General features: G+C 63.7%; 1 protein-coding gene across 2 annotated transcripts in view; it reads left to right on the forward strand.

Moving 5' to 3' along the window:
• The window catches only part of TPP1 (tripeptidyl peptidase 1), a 63,420-nt gene extending 49,337 nt beyond the window's left edge, over window positions 1-14,083 (forward strand). For both annotated transcript variants that reach the window (XM_075917303.1, XM_075917304.1), the window contains exons 8-13: window positions 10,161-10,349; window positions 10,471-10,543; window positions 10,848-10,968; window positions 12,930-13,088; window positions 13,169-13,306; window positions 13,557-14,083. In XM_075917303.1, the coding sequence (XP_075773418.1) occupies window positions 10,161-10,349; window positions 10,471-10,543; window positions 10,848-10,968; window positions 12,930-13,088; window positions 13,169-13,306; window positions 13,557-13,697 (821 nt within the window). In that variant the 3' untranslated portion in view covers window positions 13,698-14,083. The remainder of the gene's footprint in view (window positions 1-10,160; window positions 10,350-10,470; window positions 10,544-10,847; window positions 10,969-12,929; window positions 13,089-13,168; window positions 13,307-13,556) is intronic.
• Window positions 14,084-14,162: the final 79 nt, after the last annotated feature.

Consider the following 14,162-nt stretch of genomic DNA (forward strand, 5'->3'; position numbering starts at 1 on the left):
ACCCTCCTCACACAGCCGGTATCCCCACCCGGTATAGGCCTGTCCGTGTCCCCCTGACCCTCCTCACGCAGCCGGTATCCCCACCCGGTAGAGGCCTGCCCGTGTCCCCCTGACCCTCCTCTCACAGCCGGTATCCCCACCCGATATAGGCATGCCCCTGTGTCCCCCTGACCCTCCTCTCACAGCCGGTATCCCCGTCTGGTATAGGCCTGCCCGTGTCCCCCTGACCCTCCTCACGCAGCCGGTATCCCCGTCCGATATAGGCCTGCCCCTGTGTCTCCCTGACCCTCCTCACACAGCCGGTATCCCCACCCGGTATAGGCCTGCCCGTGTCCCCCTGAGCCTCCTCACACAGCCGGTATCCCCACCCGGTATAGGCCTGCCCGTGTCCCCCTGACCCTCCTCACACAGCCGGTATCCCCGTCCGGTATAGGCCTGCCCGTGTCCCCCTGACCCTCCTCACACAGCCGGTATCCCCGTCCGGTATAGGCCTGCCCCTGTGTCCCCCTGACCCTCCTCACACAGCCGGTATCCCCACCCGGTATAGGCCTGCCCGTGTCCCCCGACCCTTCTCACGCAGCCGGTATCCCCACCCGGTATAGGCCTGCCCGTGTCCCCCTGACCCTCCTCACGCAGCCGGTATCCCCACCCGGTAGAGGCCTGCCCGTGTCCCCCTGACCCTCCTCACGCAGCCGGTATCCCCACCCGGTAGAGGCCTGCCCTTGTCCCCCTGACCCTCCTCTCACAGCCGGTATCCCCACCCGGTATAGGCCTGCCCGTGTCCCCCTGACCCTCCTCACGCAGCCGGTATCCCCACCCGGTAGAGGCCTGCCCTTGTCCCCCTGACCCTCCTCTCACAGCCGGTATCCCCACCCGATATAGGCCTGCCCCTGTGTCTCCCTGACCCTCCTCACGCAGCCGGTATCCCCACCCGGTATAGGCCTGCCCCTGTGTCCCCCTGAGCCTCCTCACACAGCCGGTATCCCCACCCGGTATAGGCCTGCCCGTGTCCCCCTGACCCTTCTCACGCAGCCGGTATCCCCACCCGGTATAGGCCTGCCCGTGTCCCCCTGACCCTCCTCACGCAGCCGGTATCCCCACCCGGTAGAGGCCTGCCCGTGTCCCCCTGACCCTCCTCACACAGCCGGTATCCCCACCCGGTATAGACCTGCCCCTGTGTCTCCCTGACCCTCCTTACGCAGCCGGTATCCCCACCCGGTGTAGGCCTGCCCCTGTTTCCCCCTGACCCTCCTCACGCAGCCGGTATCCCCACCCGGTATAGGCCTGCCCCTGTTTCCCCCTGACCCTCCTCACGCAGCCGGTATCCCCACCCGGTATAGGCCTGCCGGTGTCCCCCTGACTCTTCTCACGCAGCCGGTATCCCCACCCGGTATAGGACTGCCCGTGTCCCCCTGACCCTCCTCACGCAGCCGGTATCCCCACCCGGTAGAGGCCTGCCCGTGTCCCCCTGACCCTCCTCTCACAGCCGGTATCCCCACCCGATATAGGCCTGCCCGTGTCCCCCTGACCCTCCTCACGCAGCCGGTATCCCCGTCCGATATAGGCCTGCCCCTGTGTCTCCCTGACCCTCCTCACGCAGCTGGTATCCCCACCCGGTATAGGCCTGCCCCTGTGTCCCCCTGACCCTCCTCACACAGCCGGTATCCCCACCCGGTATAGGCCTGCCGGTGTCCCCCTGACTCTTCTCACGCAGCCGGTATCCCCACCCGGTATAGGCCTGCCCGTGTCCCCCTGACCCTCCTCACGCAGCCGGTATCCCCACCCGGTAGAGGCCTGCCCGTGTCCCCCTGACCCTCCTCTCACAACCGGTATCCCCACCTGGTATAGGCCTGCCCGTGTCCCCCTGACCCTCCTCATGCAGCCGGTATCCCCACCTGGTATAGGCCTGCCCCTGTGTCCCCCTGACCCTCCTCACACAGCCGGTATCCCCACCTGGTATAGGCCTGCCCCTGTGTCCCCCTGACCCTCCTCACACAGCCGGTATCCCCACCCGGTATAGGCCTGCCCGTGTCCCCCTGACCCTCCTCACGCAGCCGGTATCCCCATCCGGTATAGGCCTGCCCCTGTGTCCCCCTAACCCTCCTCACACAGCCGGTATCCCCACCCGGTATAGGCCTGCCCGTGTCCCCCTGACCCTCCTCACGCAGCCGGTATCCCCACCTGGTATAGGCCTGCCCCTGTGTCCCCCTGACCCTCCTCACACAGCCGGTATCCCCACCCGGTATAGGCCTGCCCGTGTCCCCCTGACCCTCCTCACGCAGCCGGTATCCCCACCCGGTATAGGCCTGCCCGTGTCCCCCTGACCCTCCTCACGCAGCCGGTATCCCCGTCCGGTATAGGCCTGCCCCTGTGTCCCCCTGACCCTCCTCACACAGCCGGTATCCCCATCCGGTATAGGCCTGCCCCTGTGTCCCCCTGACCCTCCTCACGCAGCCGGTATCCCCACCCGGTATAGGCCTGCCCGTGTCCCCCTGACCCTCCTCACGCAGCCGGTATCCCCGTCCGGTATAGGCCTGCCCGTGTCCCCCTGACCCTCCTCACGCAGCCGGTATCCCCACCCGGTATAGGCCTGCCCGTGTCCCCCTGACCCTCCTCACACAGCCGGTATCCCCACCCGGTATAGGCCTGCCCGTGTCCCCCTGACCCTCCTCTCACAGCCGGTATCCCCACCCCCCCCCCCCGATATAGGCCTGCCCGTGTCCCCCTGACCCTCCTCTTACAGCCGGTATCCCCGTCCGGTATAGGCCTGCCCCTGTGTCCCCCTGACCCTCCTCACACAGCCGGTATCCCCGTCCGGTATAGGCCTGCCCCTGTATCCCCCTGACCCTCCTCACACAGCCAGTATCCCCCCCCCCCCCCCCGATATAGGCCTGCCCGTGTCCCCCTGATCCTCTTCACATAGCCGGTATCCCCGTCCGGTATAGGCCTGCCCCTGTGTCCCCCTGACCCTCCTCACACAGCCAGTATCCCCCCCCCCGATATAGGCCTGCCCGTGTCCCCCTGACCCTCCTCACGCAGCCGGTATCCCCATCCGGTATAGGCCTGCCCGTGTCCCCCTGACCCTCCTCTCACAGCCGATATCCCCGTCCGGTATAGGCCTGCCCCTGTGTCCCCCTGACCCTCCTCACACAGCCAGTATCCCCCCCCCGATATAGGCCTGCCCGTGTCCCCCTGACCCTCCTCTCACAGCCGGTATCCCCGTCCGGTATAGGCCTGCCCCTGTGTCCCCCTGACCCTCCTCACACAGCCAGTATCCCCGTCTGGTATAGGCCTGCCCCTGTGTCCCCCTGACCCTCCTCACACAGCCGGTATCCCCGTCTGGTATAGGCCTGCCCCTGTGTCCCCCTGACCCTCCTCACACAGCCAGTATCCCCCCCCCCGATATAGGCCTGCCCGTGTCCCCCTGACCCTCCTCACATAGCCAGTATCCCCCCCCCCCGATATAGGCCTGCCCGTGTCCCCCTGACCCTCCTCTCACAGCCGGTATCCCTGTCCGGTATAGGCCTGCCCCTGTGTCCCCCTGACCCTCCTCACACAGCCAGTATCCCCACCCCTCCCCGATATAGGCCTGTCCGTGTCCCCCTGACCCTCCTCACACAGCCGGTATCCCCCCCTCCCGATATAGGCCTGCCCGTGTTCCCCTGACCCTCCTCACGCAGCCAGTATCCCCACCCGATATAGGCCTGCCCCTGTGTCCCCCTGACCCTCCTCACACAGCCAGTATCTCTCCCCCCCCCCCCCCCCCCGATATAGGCCTGCCCATGTCCCCCTGACCCTCCTCACACAGCCGGTATCCCCGTCCGATATAGGCCTGCCCCTGTGTCTCCCTGACCCTCCTCACGCAGCCGGTATCCCCGTCCGGTATAGGCCTGCCCGTGTCCCCCTGACCCTCCTCACGCAGCCGGTATCCCCACCCGGTATAGGCCTGCCCTTGTGTCCCCCTGACCCTCCTCACGCAGCCGGTATCCCCACCCGATATAGGCCTGCCCGTGTCCCCCTGACCCTCCTCACACAGCCGGTATCCCCACCCGGTATAGGCCTGCCCCTGTTTCCCTCTGACCCTCCTCACACAGCCAGTATCCCCGTCCGGTAGAGGCCTGCCCCTGTGTCCTCCTGACCCTCCTCTCACAGCCGGTATCCCCGTCCGGTATAGGCCTGCCCCTGTGTCCCCCTTACCCTCCTCACACAGCCAGTATCCCCACCCGGTATAGGCCTGCCCGTGTCCCCCTGACCCTCCTCACGCAGCCGGTATCCCCACCCGGTATAGGCCTGCCCGTGTCCCCCTGACCCTCCTCACGCAGCCGGTATCCCCGTCCGATATAGGCCTGCCCCTGTGTCCCCCTGACCCTCCTCACGCAGCCGGTATCCCCACCCGGTATAGGCCTGCCCCTGTTTCCCTCTGACCCTCCTCACACAGCCAGTATCCCCGTCTGGTATAGGCCTGTCCCTCTGACCCTCCTCTCACAGCCGGTATCCCCGTCCGGTATAGGCCTGTCCCTCTGTCCCTCTAACCCTCCTCTCACAGCCGGTATCCCCACCCGGTATAGGCCTGCCCCTCTGTCCCCCTGACCCTCCTCACGCAGCCGGTATCCCCGTCCGGTATAGGCCTGCCCGTGTCCCCCTGACCCTACTCACGCAGCCGGTATCCCCACCCGGTAGAGGCCTGCCCCTGTTTCCCTCTGACCCTCTTCTCACAGCCGGTATCCCCATCCGGTATAGGCCTGCCCGTGTCCCCCTGACCCTCCTCATACAGCCGGTATCCCCGTCCGGTATAGGCCTGCCTCTGGGTCCCCCTGACCCTCCTCACGCAGCCGGTATCCCCACCCGGTATAGGCCTGCCCGTTTCCCCCTGACCCTCCTCACGCAGCCGGTATCCCCGTCCGATATAGGCCTGCCCGTGTCCCCCTGACCCTTCTCACGCAGCCGGTATCCCCACCCGGTATAGGCCTGCCCGTGTCCCCCTGACCCTTCTCACGCAGCCGGTATCGCCACCCGGTATAGGCCTGTCCGTGTCCCCCTGACCCTCCTCACACAGCCAGTATCCCCGTCCGGTATAGGCCTGCCCCTGTGTCCCCCTGACCCTCCTCACGCAGCCGGTATCCCCACCCGGTATAGGCCTGCCCCTGTTTCCCTCTGACCCTCTTCTCACAGCCGGTATCCCCACCCGGTATAGGCCTGCCCGTGTCCCCCTGACCCTCCTCACACAGCCAGTATCCCCGTCCGGTATAGGCCTGCCCCTGTGTCCCCCTGACCCTCCTCACACAGCCAGTATCCCCGTCCGGTATAGGCCTGCCCCTGTGTCCCCCTGACCCTCCTCTCACAGCCGGTATTCCCGTCCGGTATAGGCCTGCCCCTGTGTCCCCCTGACCCTCCTCACGCAGCCGGTATCCCCGTCCGGTATAAGCCTGCCCCTGTGTCCCCCTGACCCTCCTCACGAAGCTGGTATCCCCGTCTGGTATAGGCCTGCCCCTGTTTCCCTCTGACCCTCTTCTCACAGCCGGTATCCCCATCCGGTATAGGCCTGCCCCTGTGTCCCCCTGACCCTCCTCTCACAGCCGGTATCCCCGTCCGGTATAGGCCTGCCCGTGTCCCCCTGACCCTCCTCACACAGCCGGTATCCCCGTCCGATATAGGCCTGCCCCTGTGTCCCCCTGACCCTCCTCTCACAGCCGGTATTCCCGTCCGGTATAGGCCTGCCCCTGTGTCCCCCTGACCCTCCTCTCACAGCCGGTATTCCCGTCCGGTATAGGCCTGCCCCTGTGTCCCCCTGACCCTCCTCACACAGCCGGTATCCCCACCCGATATAGGCCTGCCCGTGTCCCCCTGAGCCTCCTCACACAGCCGGTATCCCCACCCGGTATAGCCCTGCCCCTGTGTCCCCCTGACCCTCCTCACACAGCCGGTATCCCCACCCGATATAGGCCTGTCCCTCTGTCCCTCTGTCCCCCTGACCCTCCTCACACAGCCAGTATCCCCGTCCGGTATAGGCCTGCCCCTGTGTCCCCCTGACCCTCCTCTCACAGCCGGTATTCCCGTCCGGTATAGGCCTGCCCCTGTGTCCCCCTGACCCTCCTCACACAGCCGGTATCCCCACCCGATATAGGCCTGCCCGTGTCCCCCGAGCCTCCTCACACAGCCGGTATCCCCACCCGGTATAGGCCTGCCCCTGTGTCCCCCTGACCCTCCTCACACAGCCGGTATCCCCACCCGATATAGGCCTGTCCCTCTGTCCCTCTGACCCTCCTCACACAGCAGATATCCCCATCCGATATAGGCCTCACCCTCCTCTCACAGCCGGTATCCCCATCCCTGACGTTGGCCAGGCCAGGCGCCTCCCCAAAGTGGTCCCAGCCTCTCCAGCCCTCGCCATTGCATTTAATCCCCTCTGCTCCCTCACTTGGTGGCTCTGGGGGCAGTTGGTTCCATCTCCCTTGTGCCACAGGGATGGAAGTGGATCTCTCAGACCCAGGCGACGTGTTCATGCTGCAAGAGGCCTTTCCTAGCTCAGGACAGCCAGAAAAGGCAGCGCCAGGCTGACCGGGCTGCTCTCCCCACAGCAGACAGGGACAGCCGGGCTAGCAAGATCCAAGCTGGCTCCCATCTTGGGGACGTACTTTTTCATGCTCAGGACAGTGGAGGAGGGGAGAAGTCGTTGGGGTCCGTCAGGAGCACAGAGCTGTGAGGAGCTGGGGAGAGATTGGACCTGCCAGGGGGATGGGCAGTGCCATGGCAGCTGGAATCCCATGTCAGTAAATACAAAGTAGTGATGGTGGGGGGTGCGCCTGCCCTGACAGGGCCCTCATTGCCCCCTCCAGCTCAGGGAAAGGGCCAGGACTCCCCGGAGGGGCAGAAACTCCAGCAAGGTGTCCCCAGGAGCTGAGTGCACAGTGCAGAGCTGTGTGGCCTCGTGGATACTGCAGGGCTGGCCCCATCGGGCCCAGGTGCAGCACTCAGGCCTGTGTGAGTTCATGGGGCTGGCGCTGCCTCCCGAGGTACCTCACAGAGGTAAGTTGGCAGCTAGCGCGCTCTGTGTGCTTTGGAGGAGAGCACTCGGCGTCAGCAGATCACTCTACGCTGCGGCGCGGCCCGGCCCACAGGCCAGTGGCGTAGCGAGGGAGGCTGGGGAGGTGCCAATTTAGTCCCCCTGTCATCCCTCGGCTTGCCTGCTTCTCCTCCCTCCCCCCTGCCGCCACCGGCTGGAGCCTCCTCCCTGCCTCTCCGCCCCCAGCCCGACCCTCCTCCATCTCCGCCAGCAGGTTAGTGCATGCGGGAGCCTGGCCCCAAACTAGAGGGGGTGGTGGAAGATGCAGTACAAGCTCCCTCCCTACTCCCAGGGTCAGACTCAGCCATGCCCCAGGTTTGGGGCCCCACTGCGCGGCAGCAGCGGGGGGGGGGGAGCGCAAATTTTGGCTTTGCCCCCGGGCACATAACACCCTCACTACGCTGCTGCGCCAGGCTCAGAGAGAGGCGCAGAACTCCACTGCAGAGTGATTAATAGGCTAGAATGCCTGAGGAGCTGTGTGGATCATCTTGTGTGCCCTAAACCGGCCAGAGAACCTCTTCCACTCCTGTCTGAACAAGAGCCACCGGTCACTGAGTTAAAATTGCCACAGACTGGAGAATCCACCATAGACCTTAGAATCACAGAGCACTGGGACTGGAAGGGACCTCGAGAGTCATCGGGTCCAGTCCCCTGCCCTCACGGCAGGACCAAATACTGTCTAGACCGTCCCTGCTAGACATTTATCTAACCTACTCTTCAATATCTCCAGAGATGGGGATTCCACAACCTCCCTGGGCAATTTATTCCAGTGTTTGACTACCCTGACAGTTAGAAACTTTTTCTTAATGTCCAACCTTAGTAGTTTGTTCCACAAAGTTATTGTGGGTTTTTTTCATTGCACCTTATTTCCAGTGTAAATTTCTCACTTCAGCTTCCAACCACGGGTTCTTCTCTTTCCCTGCTAGACTACAAAGTCCATTCTGAAAATTGTTCCCTATGTAGGTGCTGATAGACTGTGCTCAGATCAGCGCTCCTCCTTCTCTTTGGCATCTCTACATAGCCAATTAGTGCGCAAGAAGCCACGGTGTGACTCTCCAGTAGAGCAGCGTGTCATGTGGCCCTGCTAGGTACCCAGATGGTTCTGTCCTGCACGTTGATGGACAGCCGTGTACAGGGCAATGTACTAGGACCTTGGCATTTGCTGTAGCAAGGTCCACGTGGCAAGTGAATTTGCAGTATGGATCAGGCCTTTGGTATGAGTCTCCAGCTGGGTCAATTGCCAGTGTGGGCCCTGGGGCAAGTGGGAGGGGCAGCTCCTTGCCCCCAGAAGGGGTGGGCCTCAAGTGGAAGTGGTGGGTTTGAGGGCAGTCAGCCCTTAGTGCTACCCAGACTACAGCACCCGTCCCCAGTCCTTTGAGCCGTGCAGATTCAAAGGGGCTGGGGTTCCGGCCGCCACTGCTGTCACAGTAGCAGCAGGGGCAGCCAGGAGCTCTGGGCTCCCTTGAATCTCTGGGCCCTGAGGCAGTTACACTCGTCCCCTTTGGTGGGCCTGAAGGTCTCAGTCACTATAAGGTTTTCATCCCTCCTTTCATCGTTGTTTTGGGGCATCTTGGATCTCTGCCATTTTCCCACGGCCCTGTGGATTTGTGGGCAGTAGGGCTGGGTTCACACCTGTGCCGCTGCAGGAGTCAGGCAACTTCCCTGCTGCTCCTTGAGAGCCAGTCCCCTGTTCATATAAATTCAAGGGTCACATTAGCGCTGGGAGCTGCAGCGTCATCCTGGCTTCAGCTGATTATCCACCGTGACCCCTGAGTCCTTCACAGAGTGCCCAGCCCGAATGCTGGCCTGGGACGCATTAAAAAGCCTTTTGTAGCCAGTAATTCAGAGCCCGCCGCAGTTTCTTTCAGGGCGGGGTGTTGGAGCTGTGTGGATGGGGGTTGGTGCTGAAAGCTATCGAACCAAACTACAGCCCCTGAACTTCCAGCCGGGAGGGGCAGCAGGCTCCCGCACTGGTGCTTTTTCACCACCCATCTTCTGATTTATCCCTCCCCCAGGCTTTGTGTCACCCAGGAACTTAGCACTGCTGGGGTAACTGCTGGTGGCAGGGCACTAGAAAGGCAAGGTGGTGGCAGAACAGGTGCTCTGGGTAGTGTGAATGCAGATGTGAGTCTGATACAAGCGATCCCCTCACCCACCGTGTTGACCTAGAGATGGCGTCTGTAATTATATGTATTCCTTCCAGGTCTTTGATACAAAGTGTTAAACAGTGGAGGCCAAACACTGATCCCTGCAGGTCCTCACTAGAAAAGTACCTGCTTGATGATTTCTAATTACATCATTGAATGTGCACCATGTTAATTTTATATCTTTCTAGATTTTGTAATCAAAATGTCATGTGGGTACCAAGTCACATGCTTACTGAAATCTAAGGCTTTTACATCAACACTGTTACCTTTATCTGCCAAACTCATAGCTCATAACCTCATCTGAGAAGATGTAAATTTCCGTAAACCCCTGTGGATTGTTATTGCTGCCCTCCTTGAATTCTTTATTAGCCGAGTCCTATATCAGCCACCCCCATTGTCAGACTGCCTGACTTGTAATCACACAGCCTGTCCCGTTTTCTCTCGCTAACGACTGGCACAGCGTGAACCTTCTTGCAGTCCTGTGGATCTTCCCCAATAGGAGTGGTTCAGAGAGTTCTTGGGCCAACACCTTTTCTTTCTTCTGAGTGCATGAGAAATTGAAGCGACTGGGAGAATGGATATGAAAGAGGTGACATGAGGAAAGTGTAACTACTGATTGGCCAAGAGGTGAGGAGGAGATGGAGGGCTGGTTTTCCCTGTCTCTCAGCACCAGGACAGGGGACAATCAGTGACAGGAAAAGGACATTTTGTCACACACACACACACTGTGTAATTAAACGTGTGGAACTCACTGCCACTGGACATGCCAAGGCTGCTGGCCATGTGGTGGCTGCGGTGAGTGTCGTGTGTAAGTTCTAGCAGGGGCATTAGATGTCCTGCACTAAGCTCATCTCTCTCATGGCCCAGGATGAGCCCTTCCTGGGGGCTTGGCTTGCTCTAGCCCAGGCAATGTACCTTCACTCCAGTCCCCTCTCTGCTGCCCCTTGCAGGGAGGCATGAGAGCCAGGAGCCCTTCCTGGCCTGGCTGCTGCTGCTTAGCAACATGTCCTCCGTGCCCTGGGTGCACTCCGTGAGTTACGGGGACTACGAGGACAGCCTGTCGCGGGCCTACCTGGAGCGCGTCAATGTGGAGTTTATGAAGGCAGCGGTGCGGGGCTTGACAGTGCTCTTTGCCTCAGGTACGTGCAGCCTGCCTGTGCCTCTTGCCCTCTGAGCGGGCTGAGCCCCCCAGCTGGGTGGGGAGAGGGGTGCCTGGCTGTCTCCTCTGGCCCCAGCTGACCCAGCACGCCTGCCTTGCAGGTGATGAGGGAGCTGGCTGCAGGAAGGTTGCTGGAGGGAGCCACACATTCCGGCCCAGCTTCCCAGCCTCCAGGTAACGGGAGGAAGGGAAGGAAATCTGGGGTAGGGAGTGCCCTGGCGAGGGCTGGGGGTGCAGTTTGGCCCACGGCAGAGTGCTCCCAGCACAGCCCCAGCCCGTCTGCCCCCACGAGGGGCAGAAACACACGGGGCTGGGGGAGGAGGACGGGTTCCCCGGGACAGGGAGAGGCCTGAGGACCCCCGCGCTGGTTGGGGAGGGGATGTGGGGGCAGAGCCACAGTCAGTGCAAGGGCTGGTCCCCCATGCAAAGTTTTCCCTGGTGCCTGGCCAGAGCAGCTCCCCCTCTTCTGTCCCCACAGCCCCTACGTCACCACGGTTGGCGGCACAGCATTTAAGAACCCCTTCCGAGTGACCTGGGAGGTGACTGACTATATCAGCGGGGGGGGCTTCAGCAGTGTCTTCCCTATGCCTGACTACCAGGTGTGTGCAGCTGGGCAGGGTGGTGATGACTGGGCTGGGAAGGGGCGGGGGGCTGGGCCGAGTCTCGGGTGGGCGCTGCTGGATGGGCCACATAGGCTCGGCAGTAGCTGCAGAAGCCCCACCAGGCCAGGCTGGGGGTGGGCCTCAGGGGCAGAGCAGTAACTGGTGGGGTGGGTTGGAGATAGGGTGGAAATGGTGGGTGAGGGGTGGGGGAAGAGGCAGGATTGGGGCTGCTGGGTTGGATCATGAGATGGGTAAGATGACAGCTTCTGGGGCAGGGATAGGACAGGCAGTGCCTAGCAGGCTGGATTAGGCTGTGGCTGGGGGTAAGATAGGGGCTGGTGGGGGATGGGGCGGCTGGCGGGTACATTGGGCTGTGGTGCGGGCAGAGGCAGCTAGCGGGTGCATTGGGCAGTGGTGGGGTAAGATGGGGGCTGGTGGGGAAAGGGGCGGCTAGCGGGTGCATTGGGCTGCGGTGGGGTAAGATGGGGGCTGGCGGGTACATTGGGCTGTGGTGGGGTAAGATGGGGGCTGGCGGGTACATTGGGCTGTGGTGGGGTAAGATGGGGGCTGGAGGGAAACGGGCGGCTGGCGGGTGCATTGGGCTGCGGTGGGGTAAGATGGGGGCTGGTGGGAAGGGCGGCTGGCGGGTGCGTTGGGCTGCGGTGGGGTAAGATGGGGGCTGGTGGGGAAGGGCGGCTGGCGGGTGCATTGGGCTGCGGTGGGGTAAGATGGGGGCTGGTGGGGAAGGGCGGCTGGCGGGTGCATTGGGCTGCGGTGGGGTAAGATGGGGCTGGTGGGGAAGGGCGGCTGGCGGGTGCATTGGGCTGCGGTGGGGTAAGATGGGGCTGGTGGGGAAGGGCGGCTGGCGGGTGCATTGGGCTGCGGTGGGGTAAGATGGGGCTGGTGGGGAAGGGCGGCTGGCGGGTGCGTTGGGCTGCGGTGGGGTAAGATGGGGGCTGGTGGGGAAGGGCGGCTGGCGGGTGCATTGGGCTGCGGTGGGGTAAGATGGGGCTGGTGGGGAAGGGCGGCTGGCGGGTGCATTGGGCTGCGGTGGGGTAAGATGGGGGCTGGTGGGGAAGGGCGGCTGGCGGGTGCATTGGGCTGCGGTGGGGTAAGATGGGGCTGGTGGGGAAGGGCGGCTGGCGGGTGCATTGGGCTGCGGTGGGGTAAGATGGGGCTGGTGGGGAAGGGCGGCTGGCGGGTGCGTTGGGCTGCGGTGGGGTAAGATGGGGGCTGGTGGGGAAGGGCGGCTGGCGGGTGCATTGGGCTGCGGTGGGGTAAGATGGGGCTGGTGGGGAAGGGCGGCTGGCGGGTGCGTTGGGCTGCGGTGGGGTAAGATGGGGCTGGTGGGGAAGGGCGGCTGGCGGGTGCGTTGGGCTGCGGTGGGGTAAGATGGGGCTGGTGGGGAAGGACGGCTGGCGGGTGCGTTGGGCTGCGGTGGGGTAAGATGGGGCTGGTGGGGAAGGGCGGCTGGCGGGTGCGTTGGGCTGCGGTGGGGTAAGATGGGGCTGGTGGGGAAGGGCGGCTGGCGGGTGCGTTGGGCTGCGGTGGGGTAAGATGGGGCTGGTGGGGAAGGGCGGCTGGCGGGTGCATTGGGCTGCGGTGGGGTAAGATGGGGGCTGGTGGGGAAGGGCGGCTGGCGGGTGCATTGGGCTGCGGTGGGGTAAGATGGGGGCTGGTGGGGAAGGGCGGCTGGCGGGTGCGTTGGGCTGCGGTGGGGTAAGATGGGGGCTGGTGGGGAAGGGCGGCTGGCGGGTGCGTTGGGCTGCGGTGGGGTAAGATGGGGGCTGGTGGGGAAGGGCGGCTGGCGGGTGCATTGGGCTGGTGGGGAAAGGGGCGGCTGGTGGGGAAGGGCGGCTGGCGGGTGCATTCGGCTGCCGGGGGGGGGATGAAGGCTGGCACAACGGGGTGCAAAGGGAAGGCCCAGGTGCACGTTTGCTTCCCTCCCTGACTTGCAGGCTGCAGCAGTGCGGAATTTCCTGCGCTCGGCCCCCCGGCTGCCGCCCCGCTCCTACTATAACAGCAGTGGCCGTGCCTACCCCGACCTGTCCGCCCTGTCCGACAACTACTGGGTAGTGACTAATCGCATCCCCCTGCCGTGGGTGTCTGGCACCTCGGTAAGCAGCTGCCCTAGGTGGGCCAGGAGGCGGAGCCCCTGAGGTCCCCAGAGCCCTGACCTGTCTTTCCCCCCCGCCAGGCCTCCACCCCTGTGGTGGGGGGCATCGTGGCTCTGATCAACGACCGCCGCTTGCAGCAGGGGCAGCCGCCGCTGGGCTTCTTGAACCCGGCGCTCTACAAGCTTCAGGAGAAAGGGCCCAGTGATGCCCTCTACGATGTGAGTGGGGCGGAGCAGTGACGTGCCAGCGTCTGTGGGCAATGCCAGGGCAGGACCCAGGCTCGGGACGGGAGAGGAGCTCGCCCCAGTTGCCCTGGCTCCAGGGGAGGGGCACTCTGGCTGGGGCTGTAGCCGGAACTTGCCCTGCAGGGCAGCAATGCCCCTGCGTCCGGCTCCACGCGTGGCTGGGTGCAGGCGGGAGTGGCTAGTGGCTGCAGCCCACGTGCTGACTGGGCTCTCTCCTCCCCAGGTCACTCAGGGCTGCCACCTGGCGTGTCTGGATGCTGCAGTGGAGGGGCAGGGTTTCTGTGCTGGCCCTTCTTGGGACCCTGTCACAGGCTGGGGCACCCCCAACTTCCCCCAGCTCCTGAGAGCTCTGCTCAGCCCATGAGGCTGCTGCAAGAGCAAAGGGCTGGGCTGGAGAGGGGATCGCTGCAGCAAGACCATCCCTCTTCTCCCCATGGGCTCCACGTAGCCGGGGCACAGCACCTGATCACTGGACTTCCCCCCCTTTCCTGGGACTCAGGATCTCCGGGTAAGAAATGGCCCCTTGTTACTCTGCAGTGCACTGTGGCCGCTGAGCTGTGCAGCCTCCTGCCTGGCCCCAGGAGGGGAATGTGGCAGGAACTGCTGGGGGGAGCCGTTCTCCCATGAACTCTGCTGCGTGGGTGGGGGCAGTGCTTGGCCTGGCCCCCACTGGGAGATGCAAGGCCTGGTAGGGACAGGCTGGCTGGGACTTGGGGTAAATAAAACACCACTGCTTTGTGGACTCTGGGAGTTGCAGAGTGTGAGGTTCCAGCTGTGCACGCATCAAGCGGCGTATCCCAAACCGGCGTGCGAGTGGCGGAAGGGTCCA

This window comes from Pelodiscus sinensis, unplaced genomic scaffold, assembly GCF_049634645.1.
Source record: "Pelodiscus sinensis isolate JC-2024 unplaced genomic scaffold, ASM4963464v1 ctg95, whole genome shotgun sequence".
NCBI lineage: Eukaryota > Metazoa > Chordata > Testudines > Trionychidae > Pelodiscus > Pelodiscus sinensis.